We start from the raw sequence: 20,574 nt of genomic DNA on the forward strand, positions 1-20,574 counted from the left end.
AAATGGAGGGAAAAGAAAATGTCTTTAAAAATATTTAGAAAGAAGTTGAAAGAGATTCTTTTCCTCCTCTTGCCTTCATGATACATAGAGTAGAGAGATATGACCAGATACGTCTTCCGCTTTACTGGTGGCGTCAAACAGAAAAACGTTTAAGGAAACGGAAGGGCAGACTCTGGGGTCCTGGCATCATGAGCAGATGTGAGAGCTGACCGATGATCAGTTAGTTTCCAGTCACTGCTGGAACCTACGGTCTAGTGAGTCAAACAGTGTTCAAAAAACCAAAACAAAAGTTTTTAAGTGCATGTTCTGACAATGCCATTAAAAAAAGGGAAGGGAGAACAGCAGCGTGAACCGTCCCGGCAGACAAGGCAGGCTCTCCAGAGGACGCAGCGGACGCCCTTCCCAGAAGGACCAGGGGTGGAGCCTGCAGCTTCAGACACTTCACAAAGCTCAGTGCAGCCGGAAGGGGTTTGGGGAGGACAAAGAGAGAGGCCAGGAGAGGGACAGAGTAAGTCCCGGGAGGGGGAAGCGAAAAGACAAGGGCAAAGAGGGACAGATGGAAAGACAGCAGAGGAGAAAAGTAAAAGAAAAAAAAAAAAAAAAACAGACATATCTGAAGCAAAGATAAGAAGAGAGAGATCAGGATATGCAGCCTTGGTTAAAAAACTAAGGTTTTCTACAAACGAGAAGGAGGGGCACCTCGGTGGCTAAGTCAGTGAGGCGTCTGACTCTTGCTCTCAGCTCAGATCATCATCTCGTGGTTCGTGAGCTCGGGCCCCGCTTAGAAGGCTGTGCACTGACAGCACAGAGCTTGCTTGGGATTCTCTCCCTCCCTCTCTCTGTTCCCCTACACACACACACACACACACACACACACACACACACTCTTTCTCNCTGGGTGGCTCAGTCGGTTAAGCACTGGACTTTGGCCCAGGTCATGATCTCACAGTGAGTAGGTTCAAGCACCATGTTGGGGGCTCTGTGCTGATAGTTTGGAGTCTGGAGACTGCTTTGGATTCTGTGTCTCCCTCTTTGCCCCTGCGCTGCTTGCACTCTGTCTCTCTCTCAAAAATAAATAAACATTAAAAAAATTAAAAAATAATAAACACAATCATATAAGATTTTTGCAAAGTTCACTCTAGGGACTTTCCATTAAAATTCTAATTAAACACACTCATTTTATCTCTGTTTCCTTTCAAAACCCCACCAAATTGGCAATGAATGTCTAATAAAGGATATAATAGACACTCAAGGACAAAGTGATCAGAAGCAACAAAAGAAGAAAAATCTACAAAAAAACGGAAGGTGAGGCACAGACCAGTAAGTGGTATGATAAGCTGACTTTAGGAAGGCACAAAAAAGGGGAGCCACAGACGTGAGCCACCCCACTGAGCCCCAGGCAGGGAAATCGCTAGGTACCACTCAAGTGCAGGTACGGACTGAAGCTGGAAGCAGCAGAGCTAATGAAGAATTCTGTAAGTAAGAAACAGATAACTGCTCTCTGATCCCTGCCTCCATATCTGCTTTGCAGAAATCTGCCGGAATTGCTACCAGAACTCTCTGCAGACAGAGTGCACAGAGCAGCTGCCGCCTCCAGGGTGCCAGGAAGAGCAAGGGGCGGCAGGTAGAACTGTCAGCACCTTCCTGCTGCCTGGCTCCCCAAAGCCTGACTGTGCGTTTACACTACGGACAGGAGGCTGGAAGATCATTTTCTGGATGCTAACTTGCCCAAGGGGAAGTCTGACATTTAAGAGTCGACCAAAAACAAACAAAAATTACACAAAAATTAAAAATATCACACTGCTTTACCACACACTCTACAATCTTTGACACCACAAGGAACTTACCGCTAGCTTTTTAGACGAAAAAGGACATTTCTTAAGGTAAGTTTATTTAGCTTTTTAGTGATTTCCACACCCAACGTAGGGCTCGAACCGACAACCCCAAGATCAAGAGTCGCATACCCTTCTGAGTCAGCCAGGTGCCCCCAAAAGGTCACTGTTAACATGAACGCACATCCAAGGATCAGAAATCTGCTGGAGAATGGAATTAAGCAAAACAAACTCTTGTCTCCTATGAGTACTGCAGGGAGCAGAACAAAACAAAACCTAACCAAAACCTGTAATTGAGACTGTCACACAAACAAGAATTGGATGCTATAAGACAGAAACATTTAAAGAGGGGCGCCTGGGTGACTCAACTTCAGCTCAGGTCATGATCTCATGGCTCATGAGTTTGAGCCCCGCATCAGGCTCACTGCTGTCAGCACAGAACCCGCTTCTGATCCTTCTGACTTTCTCTCTGCCCCTCCCCTCCCAATCAAGCGCTCTCCGGCACTCTCTCTCTCTCTCTCTCTCTCAAAAATGAGTGAACGTTAAAAAAAAAGAAACATTTAGAGAACAGAAAGTTCTTGAAAATTAAAAATATGACAGCAGAAGCTTAAAAATTCAAAGAAGGATTAGGAAAAAACCTTTACTTTTAGACAAAGTAAGTTGAGATAATTACCTCAAAGTAGAACAAAAAGATACCCAAAACAGAAGAGGACATTAGAAAACTAATGACGGTGTAATACCTGAGTAACAGGAATTCCAAAGAGAGAAGGTATCAAAGAAACAATGAAGACAACTTCCCAGAACTGAAGGACATAAGTTTACCCTGGGGACTCATCAGAATGAATAAAAACCCTACACCCAGGCTTCTCACTGTGCATTTCTGAATGTCTTTCTGAAAGAGAAGATCCTAAAAGCACAGAGGAAGGGAAAAGGTTTGAAAAGAAAATAGCTTTGAATCTGGAAGTTAAAAGACAATGGAGCAATGCTTCAAATGCTGATAGAAATGATCGTTACTTAACTAGGTCCTAGAGGCACTAGCTAACACCGTCACTCCAGAGCAACTGAAACTACAGAAATTAGAGAGCAGGATATGTAGCTAGAGTTATCTGAAGATATGACTTTGTATCTGGGAAACCCAAGAAATCTAGCAAAAAACTAAACACTAAGGTATCAGGGCACAAATTCTACAGAAATCAATAGATTTCATGTGTACTGAAATAGGCAATCTAAGAAGAAAGAATGGCAGGGGTGAGGAAGGGAGGGAGGGGATTCCCACTTACATTAGCAACAAGAAAAAAACCCCAGTAAACTTAGTGTGCCACTACAATATAAGGAACAACTTAAGCACCGAAGGACAGTAAAGTAGGTGTCAATGAATACAATGATGTACATACCATTATGTTGGTTAAGAAACTCAACATCTACAAACACAAATGCTCCTTTAGGTTTATTAATAAACATGTCATCTCAATAAAAATACCATCAGATTTATTGATTTTTTTTAACTAAAAAAGCTGATTCTAGATTCTATATAGAAAATTAAACAGCTTTAGGAAACAACAAAAAACAGACAATGAAATGAAGCTAAGAAAGAATGAACACTACCAGCTTTTAAAATGTCTATCAAAAAAAAAAAAAGTCATTAAGGGGCGACTGGGTGGCTCAGTCAGTTAAGCATCCGACTTCATTTCAGCTCATGGTTCGTGGGATCAAGCCCTGCATCAAGTTCTGTGCTGACACTGCAGGGCCTGCTTGGGATTCTCTCCTCCCTCCGTCCGTCCATCCCAGTCCGTCCTTCCCTCTCTCTGCCCTTCCCCTGCTCACCTGCTCATTCATTCTCTCTCAATAAATAAATAAACATTAAAAAGAAACATTAGTCATTAAAATACTAATGTGAAAGAAGTATTGTCTTAAACCAATGGAGAAAAGTTAGACTACTCAATAAATAGCTTTTGGGCCACTAGACGGTCTTCTGAGAGGGAAGGGTGGGGAGCTGAATACATACCTTACATCCTATAGAGATTCCAAATATATAAAAATTTAATATGGGGAAAAAAAACCCATAAGTACACTAGAAGAAACTATGAGAAAATTCCTGTAGAAAAGGCCTTTCTAACTTTCTATGATTCAAAATCCGAAAGGATACGAGAAGTTTGATCAATTACACTACACATATAAATGTCTGTGTGGGGAAAAAAAAAAAAAAGAGCAGAGTCAAAAGAAAAATGACAAATTAAAAAGAAAATAATCAGAAAGGACAAATCTCTCTAGCTCCTATACATCAAAATGAGACAATTCAACTTAAAATAAAAATGAGCCAACAACATGATCAGATAGAAAAGGAAACAGAAACAGATCAAAAACATAAACATAACAGGCAGCATGCTCCTTAAGAGTACATACAAAATAAAACTGCACTGAGATTCAGTTTCTCATCCATGAGGTGGGCCAAACTCCACAAGCTTGAGGAAGTATTGTTGGTAAAAGGCTTGCTGCAAGGGTTCATGGTCACACATCCACAGACCTAACGATCACAACTGGGTCTATATTTATGCACACATAAAATTAAGTATGCACAAGTCAGTCCCTGCAGCACTGATTATACTAGCAAAACAGTAAAAACAACTCAAATGCCTACTGACAAGGAACTAGAGCAATAAATTACAGCACATCCACAGAGTGGACGATTACATGGCTACAGATTACGGAGGCACAGAACAGCGGTCAAGAGCACCGACTCTGGAACCATATTGTCAGGATTTGAATCCCGGCTCATATACTTACTTATTATGTGACCCTGGAAAAGGTGTTTCACCTCTCTATGCCCAAATATGTCTGTTAAGTGAGAATACTAACAGTACTTGTATCACAAGGTGGTTATGAGGATTAAGTTAGGTCATATTTGTAAACTACTGAGAATAGTGTTTGGTATACACTAAACATCTCTGAACAGAAGAGAGCTCCAAGACAATACAGAGCACTGCACAGTTTATAATTTGTATATATTAAAAAGTGGGGTGGGGGAGGGTGAAAGGAATTAAGAACGTGTTGTAACTCAGGAAGAATATGAAATAAAGATCAGTGGGAGAAAATGGAGAGATTGGGGAGGTTACAAGTATGAGAGAGTTCTTTTCACTGCAAACCCTTTTCTACTTTATACCGAATTATCCTGTCAGGAAGTGAAAAAACAGAATGCGGTATCTTCAGACTTACAGAGACTCAAAAAACTCAGCTTTCTCAGGAAGCTTTTTTTTTTTTTTTTTTTTTTTGCTCCAACAAATCAAAAGAATAAATCAAGGAGAAAAGCAAGAAATGGGGGATCCAACACAAAGGGAGAGGCGATGAGAACTCCCAGGCTAAGAGTGAAGGGAAGCTCCCGTTCTGAAGAGTGAGTGTGAGCAGGCTTACAGCACAACCCACCCACGTAGGAACATGACAGAGCCTCAGGAGCAATCTCTTGAGGGGGAGAAAAAAAGGAACTGATAGGTTACCTATTTTTGACCATATGGAAAAGTGTTTCATAACTCTGGCAGAGAGTCTGGAACAAACTGGTGGTCAGTATTTTTTCATTTGCTTACCAGGGTTCTATAATAGGCAATTATTAACCCCAGGAAAACAAAAATCAAAAAACAAAATACAAAAGAAAGGAAAAATAGTCATGGTTTATTTACTATGTGGTGCAGGTATGAACAATATTTACCCTGTTATACTAATGTCAACACGGAATAAAAGATTTACCTCAAAACTTATGGGTTAAATGGTAGAACGTGAGCGTGTGTGTGTGTGTGTGTGTGTGTGTGTGTGTGTGTGTGTGTTTGGTTAAGGAAAAGGGGCATGAAAGACAAAGCCTGATCTCCCATAGGACAAAGTCATTAGCTGAGTTAAATACTTGAAAAAAAAGAATCAATAAGTAGTATCATAAGCATACTGTTTTTAAATAAAGAGGTAAGTGCCAGAAGAAAAAACTAAAAGGTTTTTTTTTTTTCTAATGTCATCTTCTCTTCGGTAAATACTGAGTTTTGTAACTATGAAGAAAGGTAAATGAATATGAATTTCGCGATGGAAGGAAGGAAGGGAGGGAGGGAGGGAGAAAGGGAGGAAGGAAGGAAGGAAGGAAGGAAGGAAGGAAGGAAGGAAGGAAGGAAGGAAGGAAGGAAGGAAGGAACCTCAAGCAGTACTGATGTATCACCTATCTCTATTAACAGAGGTAACATTCCTGAAACATAACTTATGCTACAGTGACAGGAGCGATAATACGTTGGGCCTGTCTTTGACAGTTACTATTCAGCACACTCTCTTTCTTTCTTGAACCTATGGTAAACTTTAACTTACAAATGAGTCAGAACTAAATGACAACGTAGGGTGGTACTGCCTTTCCAGTGTCAGTGATATTACAGCTATATATATTATTTACATGATGCTCTTAAACAAGATAAGGAGCATGCAACAGGTAGGTGTGAAATCTCTAGTCTGACTAACGTAAACTGAACTGACCCAGGCTTCAAAGAAGAAACAGGGCAGAGGTAGTACCGTGAGTCACAAAACGTTCCCTGTGTACAAACCACAGTATCTTCTCTGTGTGTGTATGTGCTGTGGAGTCCCTGAGAACTACCAGATGGAGGCTCCAGTTAGAAAACAGCGTCCTGATGGCTAATGACAGGCTTAAGGTCACTTCACATGAGAATTTTTCTCTTTTTCCAAATAAAACCAGTGAGAATCAGGTATACTCATTCTTGTTAACGCACTTGATTGAAATCATATTGTAAAATACTGTAAATCCTTACTCCGGCCTCTCATTGATTGTTCCCAATTTTGCTAGAAGCCTAAACAGTCTTCCATTTTGAACCTCCTATAAGACATTTTAAAAAGAAAGAGAGTATTAATATTCCAACTATAAAAGCAAAATTTTATAAAACGGGTATCCTACATCAATATTACCTTTAAACCGTAAATCCTAATATCCCCACCTTTTGGTTAGCATTTTGAATATAACATGTCCATTTCACTCAATATTAATACTCAAGAAGATAACACAGCTGGTCATTTTTAGGAATGGGTAAAGTAACTTACATGAAAAAAAAAAATCAAGATTCTGTCAATTAACTGTAGCAAAGCCACAAACAAAAAGAACACAAATGCCTAGAGGACATAAGAAATTTTAAATCTTTTTTAAAAAATTAAAGTATCTGCCAACAGTCTTAGCCAATTCAGCGTAAAAATTGTTTTCTATTTCTTTACACATAACAGATGTAATTGTATGTATCTCTTTTTAATTCTTTACCTTTGCAAGGTCTTCCTCTATGACATCATTTCTCATTTGAGCAGCATCCAACTGAGTATAAAATCGAGCACCAATCATGGGCATGATGTCATTTACACTTCGCATCCTGTTTTGGTCAGTCAACAAATACCTAGCGAAAATAAAGAACCACCTGAATGCCAAGTGTGCAATTTAAAAAAACAACACAACCCACAAGCACACAGCTATCGCTGCTGCCATCACATTAGTGTATACAATTGGGAAAACAGTTTTTCATCAAGTCAACTTCACTTTTAAGGTTTAATGACTTCTCTGGAAAACTTTAAGAGCCCATGGAAGAAACTGTAAACATGCCTCTTTCTCTACATTTTTGCTATTATGAACATGAGAAGGGTGGAGGAGGGTTACGCTTAACCACTTGCATTCTCAAACCCTTCCTTACGATAGTGGGGCATGAAAAGACTGTTACACGCTTTTTGGGGGGGTGAAATAGGGAGTAGTTGTAGATGAAGAGATTTTTCCACTGCCTTTCAAAATAATTTGTGTCGGGGCGCCTAGGGGCTCAGTCCGTTGAGCATCCGACTTCGGCTCAGGTCATGATCTCACGGTTCGTGGGTTTGAGCCCCACATCGGGCTCTGCGCTGACAGCTCAGAGCCTGGAGCCTGCTTCAGATTCTGGGTCTCCCTCTCTCTGTGCTACTTCCTGGCTCGCACTCAGTCTCTCTCTCTCAAAAATAAAGAAACATTTTTAAAAAATCTAAATAATTTTTGTAAATTTTGATAAATCAAAATCAAACATGGCTCCAATTTTTTGGCAAGGTGCCCTCTGCTCTACGTCATTCACCGGCTGTCACTGTGTATTTATTTCAAGAAATTGTCATATACTAACATACATCAGAAGAGACCAATTCAATTTCTTCTGCAAAACAACAGCAACAACAAAACTTTTAAAAAAAGCATTTCAAAAAGCGACCTACTAGAATACAAAGATTATCACAACCTATGCCTGCCTATTCTCACAGGTGAGCCACTTCCTAACCAATCTTGTTAAAGGAGCCCTCGCTCTTGCACTCTCTGCTTATAATTCTATCTTACTCTCTTCCTAGGACTTATCACTACCTGTAAACATCTTACTTGTTTACATGTTTGTTACCCCTCCCCATTAGGGTGGAAGCTCTGGAAGTTGGGGGATTTTGTTCATCTTGTTCAAGGTATCTTCAGGGCCTGGCACAGAACTGACATTCTGTTGTTGAATAAAATACTCCTGTTGATAATCTAGGTCTTAGCTATTTATCTGTAATTACTGACATTTACATCTAATTACTTAAAGTTATTACAAGCTTTGTGACTTTGGCAAGTCACTTTACCTCTCTAGGCCTCAGTTTTGTCATCTCTAAAATGGAGCTAATTTATAAGGTTATTGGGAAAATTCATTCAGTTCGAAGGTGCCTGATACATGGTTTACTGCTCTATAAAGCTGTTACTTAGAATGAAAGTATGGCTTTTTAATTTACTTTTTATTAAGGAAAATTTCAAACACCATAAAACTGGAGAGAATAGTTTATACTGTGAAAGTCCACGTACCCACGGCCCAGTCTTGACAATTATTAATGTAAGGTTAGTCTGTATATCCTTTACTCTCAATTCTTTAAAAAGAAAGTTAGGAGATTACTACTTTGAGATGTTGCAAACTAAGGCTAGGAATCACTGCTATGAAAATGTATGAAACAAATATTTTCACTTGGAAGAGAAATCGTCTGATTATTAACAGGATCCAGGCAATCACTGCCTTCCGGTGCTCTGTGGCTAGCAGGACGCTTAGGCCAGTGTAACAAGGTACAGGCGGGCGGCCCCACCCTCTAAGCCCTCAGTTCCATATCCAGGGCTAGTCCAAAAAGAAACACAAGCATCCAAGACTACACAGAAAAAGCGGAAGGAATAGCTGAAAACTGAGACACTGAAAAGGACCAATGTGCTCTTACCGCTCCTAGAACATAACAGACACAATTTCAAGAGATACTGTAGCATCTGTTCTCTACAGTAGGAGAGATGCCTATGCACCCTCCAGAGCACCCCGGTGCTTAGATGCACCTTCGGGAGAAGTCCTCCTGTGGCCACGGTAGAGCACAGTGGGTCTCTCCTAAGTCAAATTCACCTCCAAGCTGGGAGTCTCACACACATGCTTTCTGTCACGGATGCTCCGGCCAGAAAGGCTGTCACCAGCCCGCATCCCAGGCTGGTCTGTGACAGCCCTCAGAGAGATAACCACCACTGCCCAGAGCCGCACTGCCGGACAGAGCTGCCTGGGATGCTGCGATGTATTAGCCAGAAGCCACATGTAGCTTCTGAGCTCCTGAAATGTGGCTAGTGCAAGTAAGCACCTGATTTACTGTAATTTTAATTTTATTGTATTTTAATTACACTTTAAAAAGTCGTACGTAGCTAGTGCATACCAATGCAAGTTGAACAGGTACCCTTTGGCCAAACAGTCAAAACATCAATAATTTAACACACAGTTTATGAATTTATTCAAAGAAGTATATACATAACACTAAAAATAAAGAAATTAAATGTTGTTTAACTGTGTTCTGCCTGATTTTGAACAGCAGGAACCAAAATCAATAGAATCACCATTAAAAGGCCCTTATGGAAAAACTCGGTCTTATCTCACATGACCATTATATATGTTCAATTGTACATTAAAACTTACAAAATCAGATTCTTCAGGTCAGAGGAGTAGTTGATTGTCACCAGTTCCATGGCTTTCTGTAGATTCTCTCGCTGAATTCCTGCCAAAGAGTTGCAAGCCAAAGCCAACACAACTTTTCCTAATGATATCAGATCTGCTTGCTGACATGGAAGAATAAATATAACTTTTAATTTTTATTTTACGGTACAAATTTAACACAGCGACACTACTGCCTGCCTGGAGAAAGCACCCTTACAAAGAAGCTGCAGAATTCCGCACAGGCTTCTCAAACACTGGCGCTCCAAGCCACCTGGGGGCTCTTACAGGCCCTCTGAGCCTCTCCGAGGGCGACGCGCACACCCACCATCTGGGAAGCCCCAGGCAATTCTGATAAAAGCAGTTCTAGGGCTCTACTCTAAGCAGCTCGTATGCCAACTACAGAACTGCTGCCTTACAATTTAAAAAAATTTTATTCAGATAGAGCGGACACTCTATTATTAAGGCTGGTTACTGCACATTCACCTGCTATGCTCAGTACAATTTACAATGCGCCCCCCTCTCACTTCCCATTATGCCCCAAGCACAGTGGGAGTTTGAAGAATTATTTGAAGAGAAGTTATTCCACTATCAGAATGTGATGTAACTATTACCTGATTTCGGAACATGTTCTTTAGAACATTTGACACCTTGTTTCCAAACAGACCATTTTCACTCACATTATAATAGATCTTTGAGCTCTGTAACCACCTGCTTGCTTGCTTGCTTGCTGCTTTTTCTCCCTCCCTCCCTCCATCATCTACTTTTTAAGATTTAACACTCTTGAGATTTTCAAAGGGATTTTCAAAGATAGCTGGCTAAACTGAGGTAAGCTATATATTACCTATCCTAACTCCAGGAAACAGAATGCTTCTCCCAAGTGGCCCTTCTTGGCATGTAACTATCAATAATTTTATGGCTAGGAGCATGGAATAGCTCAGAGTTAAGTAAAATCATGTCCAGTAATTTTGACAGAAAACTTCTATAAATCTTCAAAATCTGAGATCTGAGCTCAAATATTGGACACATTTACTGACTACTGGTCTAGTAAAAGGAGTTTTCAAAGCTAGCTATACATTAAAATCACCTGAGAAGCTTAAAAAAATCAAACAAAAGAAATCACCCTGTAGCCATCTCTTCACTAGTAACTGGGGTTACTAGCTTGGGTTAAGATCAGGATATGAGGATTTTCTCAGAGCTCCCACAACAGTCCTGATAATGGAGTCAGGGCTGAGCACCGCTGGTTTCATGGAATGTTTATAAATGGTATAGTTATGAAATAGGTGAATATTTCAAGACAGTCACTAATGAAACCTTAGCACTCAACAGCTATCCTTAACATTTTACCCAAATAATAAAGTATAAAGAAGTCAAACTCCATTACTAAAAATAACATCAAAAAATTCAAATTCAAAAATTCATTCAATAGTAGCATTTGTGAATCTGACGCTTTGAACATGAGATCCTATTATCAATGGAAAAACTACTTTGAATCTATTGGGATAAGAGATGCCAAGGATTCATGTCAAAAAAACTTTTTAAAACTTCATTTGTGGTACAGGGTTAGGAGCCAGAAAGGGAGGAGGGGGGTGGCACGGGACGGAGCACTATTACTATTACGATCATTTCTATTCTCTGAAGGGCACTGCCATGAATGACCTCAAGAAGGATTCGCTTCAGTCATTCTCAAGATCAAGAAAAACATTCCAACTTACAGTAATGAAACCACAAAAATCTTGGTCAAGAGAAATCAGTACATGTAACGCTACATGTAGATTTCTTTGCTACATGTAAATTTCTCTGTGTTTTTCAATCCAACATCCTCAGCAAAGCCAACTGGAAGTTGCTATTATTTATCAAGTGTTTGGGCAGCATGGTGACCAACACACAGCCTCCCGACCCTGTAACAACAGGATTCTCCGTTTAGCTCCACCCTGAATTGATGCTGTAACTAAACCTCCCACCTAGAACATTCCAGTATTCCCTATTATGAGCCAGGAAAACAAAGTCCAAGGCAGCTGAAGGACTGGATGTGTTTTTACAATAAGAACACCTGATTCTGAGTGCATCCCACCACCTCTCCTAAACTGACTCAAGGTGGGAATACCCACTTTTAGAAATAAAGTATACATAATCCAGATTAAATCAAAACTGATTTTGTTCTTAAGTCACAGGTTAATGACGTCCTGCTTAATTAAGAGAGTTTACCATCGTAAGAGCTCAATAACTCTCCTTTCCTTATTTGCCAGCTAAATAGTTTTCCATTTGTTATTTTGCTTCTTACCTCCATCTGGTTTTTCCCCCCATTTGTTGAATTCTGGAGGTTTTCCCCCCATTTTCAGTTTCTTCCTGATTCTTGATTTCTTGAATTTTCTCTGATTCTATCTATGGCTCTACTGATGTCCACTTTACTGAAAGTCAGTCTCTAGTCACGTGTTTGAAACAAGACTATGAAAAATAGACTACAAGAAACAGTGCACTCCTTTCTCACGTACCCTCTTCTCTGTAAAATCACACACAATCTCCCATTTGGGACTCTCTTTAATTCTCTCCTTTACTTGACTAAAAGCTGTGTGAGAAATCTTCCACACATACATAACCCACCGCTCCCCAAAAAATTAAGGGAAGAAAACCTGCAATATCCTTTTTTGCTGGAAAATAAAGGGAAGGTGACAACTGGCTGATAGTAGCCTGAGTTTATGAGTGAAGACAGTTCCTAACTTACCAATCAGTTGCCCCAAATGCTTAAGAGTTGCTTGTTTGGAACTCTAGGATTACTTTTTCTTAAAAAGAGTTTTTCAAGGTAACCATACAATCACTAATGTAAGTGAAATGATGTACACTTGCAAAAAAAAAAAAAAAAAAGAAAAGAAGAAGAAAGGAAAATAGTGCCATGATACTCAGAGAAAACCAAAATCAAACCAGTCTTAAACTAGTAATTTTTTTTAAAAAAGTAACTCTTTCAGAAGAGAGAAGAATGGAGATCGTATAACGCTGAACCTGTAAAAAACCAAAACTGTAAGGTGATTTGTTTTTTAATGTGAAGATGGGGTTTCCAGATTCTTGCAAGAAAGGTAGATGACGCTGGTTCTAAAGAAGGTCTAATTTCTCCTCAAAAACTTTCCTGGATATATGAGGTGGCTGGTATTTTAACATCAATACTTAGTCTCCTTTAGAAGCACAGAGACCAAGAAGAAAACTTTTCAGAGCCAATTAGTTAGGCTGTAGGTGTAAGACAGAAGAAGGAAAGTAGCTAAGAACCACCACCTAGATAAGCAAGCGGGAGCGGAGCAAACCCCCTGAGGCAGAAGCAGCGGCTGAGGGGAGGAAAAAGTGGTGATTCTTCTGTGCACTGCCCACTAGATGGTGCTACCAACCAGGACAGCTTGGCTGCGGCCAGTTTCCTGGGTTGTGGAGTCTTCACACAACCATACAACTCGCGTGATGCGCATGGCTCTAAGTCCCGGGGGCTGCCCCCGGCTCAGCAGCTGAGGAAGAGGTTTACGCATGGACTGGATCACTGGGCCCTCCTTAGACTCCACTTCTCATTCTGTCTTTTCCTTTTTGTTCAGAAATTTTGGCTTATAATCTAAGTGAACTAAGATCTTCTTTCAAAGATTTAAATAAAAGAAGTCGAAATGAGAAGGGTGGTAAAAAGATACCATGTTTCTTCTCTCTGGATCTTTCCATGTAATTAAGAGACTGTGCCTTGCATCAAACCTCTATTAGTCAGTATATTTCTTAACACAAAAAGAATTAATAATACTGTCTTAAACCGGCAGCTGCATATCCACCAAAACACGTGAAGTACCGCAATACAGATGGGAGTAATCCGAAATATCACTTTACGCACACAGCACCCGCACAGAGCAGTCAAGGCAGAAGCAGGTACACGTAACGTTCCTGCAGAGGTGGGCTCTTACTCTCTCATGCCTTGTATTCCTCAAGAAGTATGAAATGAACAACTAAGACTATGAACATGAAGGAGCCTAAATCTATACTAGTATTAGGACTAGACTAGAACCAGATTCTGATCACGTACAAGAAGTGAGTATGCAAAAGAAAAATTATTTAGAAAATGTCAATACAACAATATTCCTTAGACAGTATTTCTAAAATGTGTGGATTGGTAGTGGGACAATATCTAAAAGTAAAAATAACAGCTGTGATTTGACACATCAAAGTGAAAAAGTAAAATGTCATTTAATATAATTTATACACTAATTAATCTGTTTTAATCTACGTTGAGGACAACTTCTCTGATCACATAAACATACTTTCCTTTGAACAGTTGGTCCTTGACACTGTCGCTAACTCTCCGCACCCCCAATTGTAGGACTCCGCACCACACACACCGCAGTGGCTGAGAAATACATGTTCAAGCAGACATGGAGACACCCCAGAATAAACTGAAATCTAGACGTAAAACCCCCAAATGCTTTCAAATAAACAAAAGTTGTCTTTTAAAAAGAATCAAGCCTTAAGTTATTAAGTACCCATGTTCATTCTTACTCACCTGGTACTGAGCCATTAATGCCAATGGGTTATTATTCTGACTGTTATCAAATGTTAAAACATCAAAAACTCCAACACAATTTACTCGCAACCTTTAAAGACCAGAGAATTTAAAGAAAATTGTTAAAGTGAGATTTTTTAAAAGTTTAACACTTCCTATATTATGAAGGATCTCAGAACGTTATCTAGTCTAACCTCCTATCCGACCCCCATATAATCTCCATCAACCACCATTTCAGAGATGAGGAAATTAAGGCTCACAGATACTAAGTGATAGGCCCATGGTGACTGAAGTCAGAAAGTGACAAAGCCAGGACCATTACTCACATCTCTGACTACCAGGCGCGTGGTCTTTTTACCACACCTAGCTGCTGCTTTATTAGTGATTCACAAAAAAGAACTAATTAGCTTTTCTCATATTTGCTGAAGATGTTATTAGGCACAATTCACATGTATTAATCATTCAATTTTACATGTATTGATCATTTAGTCCTCTCAATAATCTTATGAGACGGGTACCTTATAAATGTGGAAAGTAGAGATAATAACAGTCTGCTAAGGTTGTTATACACACAGAAGTTACTGAGTTTGTTCAGGATCATACAGACAGCAACTAAGAGACTCAGGGTGTGATGAACCTGGGTAACCAGGTGTGGGGTCTTGAGCTCTTTGTTATGTTGTCCAAGAGAACTCTCAAAGTTACAGCAACTCAGATAAAACTCTGGGGAAGTCAAGGGCTGTGTTCCTGAACTTTGTATTGGTGGTTCTCAAAGCACTGGACCCAATGAGCAGCAACAGTATCACCTAAGACCTTGCTGGAAAATATAAACTCTCAAGCCCCACTTCAGTTTTACTGAATGAGCACTCTGGGAGTGGAGCCCAATAATGTGTGCTTATTAATGAGCCCTCCAGGTAATTCTGTTTCATGCTACAATCTGAGAACCATGGTTGTGCATAGAAAAGGTCTCTTGATATTACTTCTATATCCGCCTCCCCCCCTTCCTAACTATGTATACGTCCCAAACTCTTAAAAGATTCTTGGTTAATAACCAGGCATTTTATTATTAAGAATTCAACATAAAAAAAAAAAAAAAACTTACAAATGAACTCAAAGTCACAGCAGTTCTTCTGGATGGAGTATACGAAAAGGTAGAATTAAACAAATCATCATGCTTTGTTTACTAAACTGTCATAGGTTAAATGCTCAATAAAGAAGCCAAACCTCAAAATGGCAGTACCTTGTTTTGCCAGTTATCAGAATCTTTGTTGGGTCCATAACGCGACACGCCAAGCCTGCCGTGTGAATGGTGCGCAGTGCCGAGCTCAGCTGCACAACGTAGGCCCAGATCAGAGACTCTGGCAACAAGCCAGCGTGCTGTCTGGGCAATGGCCCGTCATGCTGGCCTAGAAGGCAAGTAAATAAAAAAAATGACATCTTTTAAACAACCAACTAAAAGACTGAAGCATCCAAACCAAAATTAACCAAAAAAAAAAAAAAAAAAAAAAAATCCATGTATAACAGCACAAATTTAAGTTTAGTCTGTTGGCGGGAAGAGACACCCCCCAGCTTCCTGTGGACGAGATCACACCTCTACACTGTCAGCAGCGTCAGGGCTCTCACTGAAGTGCTCTTTTCTGTGAGCACTGTAATTACTGAACAATAAAGAAAATTACATAAAAAATTTATATTCCATGTGAGCCAAATGTAAATTCTGATTAAAAACAGGAATGATGAATATTATTATTTTACTTAAAATGGGGATAATTCTCGCCTGTATTAGGGTTCACGCAGGTGAAAACCATTCACTCAATGGCCTGAAAGGCCCATACGAGTCCCTCTATCACTTATGCCACGTTTCCTTTCTCGCCTTAGGGCACTCCAGCCCCTCTCTCAGAGCCATGTCAGTTAGCTAGGATGACACCCAACTCATAAACACCTAAGTGCAAAACACTTAGTATCACTTATGTCTAATAATAATCACAAGGATAATCTGATCTACCATGACAGTATATCAGACATTATATCAACTCCTGTTTAAGTGCTGCTGCTGCTGCTTCTTCTGTAATTTGAGAGACAGAGAGAGTGGGGTGTAAGGTAGGGAGAGTGGGAGGCAAGTGAGTAAGCGTGGGGTGCAAGATGGGAAGAGGGAGGGAAGGAGGAAGGAAGGGGGGCCCACAGGGAGAGAGAGACAGAGAGAATTCTTTTTTTTTTTTTTANTGCAGAAGCTGAGACAGAGAGAATTCTAAGCAGGCTCCATGTCAGCAGAGCGCAATGCTTCTGTGGGGCTTTGTCCCACAACCCTGGGTTCATGACCTGAGCCAAAATTAAGAGTCGGATGCTCAACTGACTGAGCCACCCAAGGTGCTCCCTCTAATCACAACCCTTATATATGATTATTATTGCCAATTTTATAATTGGTATATTTCTTATAATATGTAATTGTTGAAGAAAACACTAGATTTTCATCTATAGCTCTTTTATACTTTTTCTTCTAATAGTCATAATGGGGAAAATAGAGAACTGCCTTGGATTAAAAGTTGCTGTAAACTGAAGGATGTATGCTATGCCCGGGGAAGTTACTATCATTCAAACACTTAAAAAAAGAAAAAGGAGTGATTCCTCTGAAAATGTAAACATAATATATCATATAATCGGTCAACACCAAAAATAAAGACTAAGAAAAACAAAAATGGGAAAGGAGTGCTATAATTAGTGGTTGTCCACAGGGGTCCATTTTGCTGCCTGGAAACATCTGGCACCGTAGCAAGCTCTTCTTGGTGCCACTACTGCTACAGGCGTGTAAAGACAGAGGCCAGGGCACTGCTTGCCCCCTGGAATGCACAGACAGCCCCCCACACATCATCATTCAGCCCCACATGTCAACGGGGCTGAGGCTTAGAAACCCAGCTATAAATTAAACCCAACAGTCATTTCACAGGTGCCACCACTAAAATAAACTTGAACAACTACAGCCATATCCATCTGTAGGAAAGCTATACCACATCCCCTTCAACAGAATTATCTATGTGTCTAAAGAGGACACGGCAAAAGGAAAAAATGAGCACACGTATGACCAAATTTTTAATGTCAAACAGCCACGTAACCACAGCTCTCTTCTTCCAACGGCCAGAAAGCAAAGTTACAAGTAAACAGAAGTAATATATTTTTATCCACCATTCAAATCCTTAAAGGAGTCACAATCCAAAAGAGAATGTAATGGGGACTCCCATCTTTCTTCCTCCTTAATTTCTCTCAGTATACATTCAAGAAAATCTTTGAAAGATTAAAAACCACAGTAAAAAATATAATGCTCTATCAACTATATTGCAATAATAAAATGTTTTAAAAGAATTCAGTGCTTTTTCCCTGCCCCCAAACAAGAAAACGATACATACATTTTCCTTACCCAAACACCTAACTTAATTAAGAAACATCTCAATATTTTGGTTCTTTGAAGTACTGGAACTATAAATACTAAAAAATATCCCATTAAAGTAAATGCTACCTGAAAATTTATTTTGAAGATTAATTCCTTAAGTAACTAACATTCATTCAGTCCTACCTTTTAAAAAAGCATCTGTTTAGGGAAATCACTTCAAAAATGACATACGGTCACAGTGGACTATAAGAGAGTCATTAAATTATATTCAGAAAAGATAAAAGTTAGGGGGAAAATACTTACAACAAATGAAAGATGCAAGATACAAAATGATAAAAGAAGGAAACAAGACGACAGGAAACCAAAACCAAACCAAAACAAAACAACCAAGACCGGGAAGAAATAGGCCAAGAGATAATAATGATTGTGCTTTGGGTGGTGAAGCTATAGGCATTATTTTCCAAAATGCCTTTCCTCAGAAAGCACTGTCGTTTTAAAAGGAAAAAAAAGTTGAAGGGGGAAAAAACCCCCGTCATCTTGTCAGCGGGCAGCATTTCAGACGGCTCCACAAACCTCTCACGCCTGCCTCGCCTCAGTCTCTACACACGACACACTCTTTCCAAGCTCATTATGGACTGCCTTCAGTTCTTTGAGACATTTCTCTTTTTAATGCACTATGATAACAGAAACAAGTTTACGTGCATTTTAAAATACGAAACGACTCTTCCACAGAGCAAAAGCATTTGTCAAAACATATCCTGCTGCATCTTTTCCTTACCCCACTTTCTCTTTGTGAAATAGGCATCAGCATTAGGGTCATTAAAGTGTCTGCTCATCATAGTCTCTCCTCCAGCATGGAAATCATACGCAAACACAAGAGCTTAAAATAAAACACAAAACACTCATTACTGCAATCTGGCTTCAAACAATGAAGAGCATAAGCAGAAAGACAAGTACAAATTACTCACAAGGCTCCGCAAATGCTTTAGTGGTAAATACTTCACGCAAGGTCACAATATTTGAGTGCTGAATTTTCTTCCACATATCGACCAACACCATGCACTTTGTGTTAACAAGACGAAAACCTATAGAAGAAAATTTTTTCTACTGAACTGCAAATGAAATCTCCCCTTGATTCTTATCAGAAATGTGAAGAAAAAAGCCACGTTATACATCATTTATGAGCTACTAATTTCCAAATGAAATAACAAATTTACCTTACTATCCTTTATACTCCTATTAAATAAATAAAGACATGCAGGAAGATAGAGCATGGGTAAGTCATCTCCCTTACCATGTATCCTCCGAAGGCAATAGGGCAGATCATCTTTGCTGTTCACAGCTTTGTAGCAGGATGTAATGTATCCGAAATTACTTGATTTCTGTATCCGGTTGGGCGGTGGCAGTGGTTCGAGAGGGAACAGGCTATGGTAGCTGTCAACTTCTGCGGGGACTGCTAGAGAAAGTCACAGAAGACAGTTTTACCTTGCTGATACGCATAAATTTCTCAGAGTAAAAGAGACATCAAATTGACCATAAGCCACCGGTATCAAAACATACTTTTGAATTCTGGCACAGTGTCAACATTCATAATAATTCTAGAAAAGAAAATGGTTTATCATTAAAAATAAGCTTTATGAAACAACTAAAGAACCAGGTTTCATACACTTGAAAACATTTTTTTACTTTTGTTAAGTAGGTTTCACACCCAGCCCAGAGCCCAACACAGCACTTGGACTCATGAGCCTGAGAGCAAGCCTTGAGCTGAGATCAAGAGTAGGATGCTGAACGGACTGAGCTGCCCAGGCGCCCTTTGAAAATATGTATCTTTTGGGGCACCTGGGTGGCTTAGTCGGTTAAGCGTCCGACTTTCACTTAGGTCATGATCTCGCGGTTCGTGGGTTCGGGCCCCGCATCGGGCTCTGTGCTGACTGCCAGCTCAGAGCCTGGAGCCTGTTTCAGTCTGTGACTCCCTCTCTCTCTGACCCTCCCCTGCTCACGCTGTGTCTCTCTCTCTCTCCTAGAAATAAATAAAACATTAAAAAAAAAAATTAAAAAAAAAAAAAGAAAATACGTATCTTTTATAGCACAATACAACACTTTGTTTCTCAGCTATTAGAAACAATTTGTGTTATCACAGATATTAAACATTTCTGATTTTGATTCTGCTTCTTAAAACACTTTGGTTTGCACGAAATATATTTAGACAGTGGTGTTAAGCATATGACTTCTTGTTTTTTAAAACATACAGAAATCCAAAACGAGTAACATTAAATTGGAGTGTGATATGTAATATATCTGTGTGTATATGTATGTATAAATATGGCAATCTATGAAGACTTTCAACCATTCAGTGAACAGCACAGTTTAATTCCTAGTAAAATATAAAAGAAAGAAAATGAAGACAACTTTACCCTCATGCTCTCCATGTTCTTCAAAACAAGAAAAATTATGTTTAAGAATAGCTGGGATAATGCATTGCAATTTGCTCATGATACTCTGGTCAGGCATTTAAAAAACTATTTATCTTGAATCCCAACCTGTTGTTTCTAAATAGGGGCGCCTGGGTGGCTCTGGTGGTTTAAGCATCCAATTAGATTTTGGCTCAGATCATGATCTCATGGTTCTATAAGAATAAGCCCTGCATGGGGCTCTGTGACAGTTCGAAGACTGTTTGGGATTCTCTCTCCCTGTCTCTCTCTGCCCCTCCCCTGTTCACTCATGCTCTCTCTCTCTCTCTCTCTCTAAAATAAATAAATCATTTTTAAAAAGTACTCAAACTGTATTCAGTGCTTGGTTTCTCTAAATAGTATAGGCAATTTACTTTTCTTTTTTAAGTTTATTTTGAGAGAAAGAGTGCAC

General features: G+C 39.7%; 1 protein-coding gene across 5 annotated transcripts in view; it reads right to left on the reverse strand.

Moving 5' to 3' along the window:
- The window catches only part of PAN3 (poly(A) specific ribonuclease subunit PAN3), a 114,658-nt gene that overhangs the window by 6,284 nt on the left and 87,800 nt on the right, over nucleotides 1-20,574 (reverse strand). For 4 of the 5 annotated variants that reach the window (XR_013330587.1, XM_077745455.1, XM_077745454.1 and 1 more), the window contains 8 exons: nucleotides 19,007-19,168; nucleotides 18,681-18,797; nucleotides 18,491-18,592; nucleotides 15,571-15,736; nucleotides 14,334-14,424; nucleotides 9,803-9,942; nucleotides 7,114-7,243; nucleotides 6,617-6,681 (listed from right to left, as the gene is read on the reverse strand). Coding sequence is in view for 4 of the 5 variants with exons in the window: in XM_077745455.1 (XP_077601581.1) it covers nucleotides 6,617-6,681; nucleotides 7,114-7,243; nucleotides 9,803-9,942; nucleotides 14,334-14,424; nucleotides 15,571-15,736; nucleotides 18,491-18,592; nucleotides 18,681-18,797; nucleotides 19,007-19,168 (973 nt within the window). In the remaining variant the exon portion in view is untranslated. The remainder of the gene's footprint in view (nucleotides 1-6,616; nucleotides 6,682-7,113; nucleotides 7,244-9,802; nucleotides 9,943-14,333; nucleotides 14,425-15,570; nucleotides 15,737-18,490; nucleotides 18,593-18,680; nucleotides 18,798-19,006; nucleotides 19,169-20,574) is intronic. The other variant, XM_077745453.1, reaches the window with a different exon arrangement.

Source organism: Crocuta crocuta, unplaced genomic scaffold (genome assembly GCF_008692635.1).
Source record: "Crocuta crocuta isolate KB4526 unplaced genomic scaffold, BGI_CrCroc_1.0 scaffold258, whole genome shotgun sequence".
Classification (NCBI taxonomy): Eukaryota; Metazoa; Chordata; class Mammalia; order Carnivora; family Hyaenidae; genus Crocuta; species Crocuta crocuta.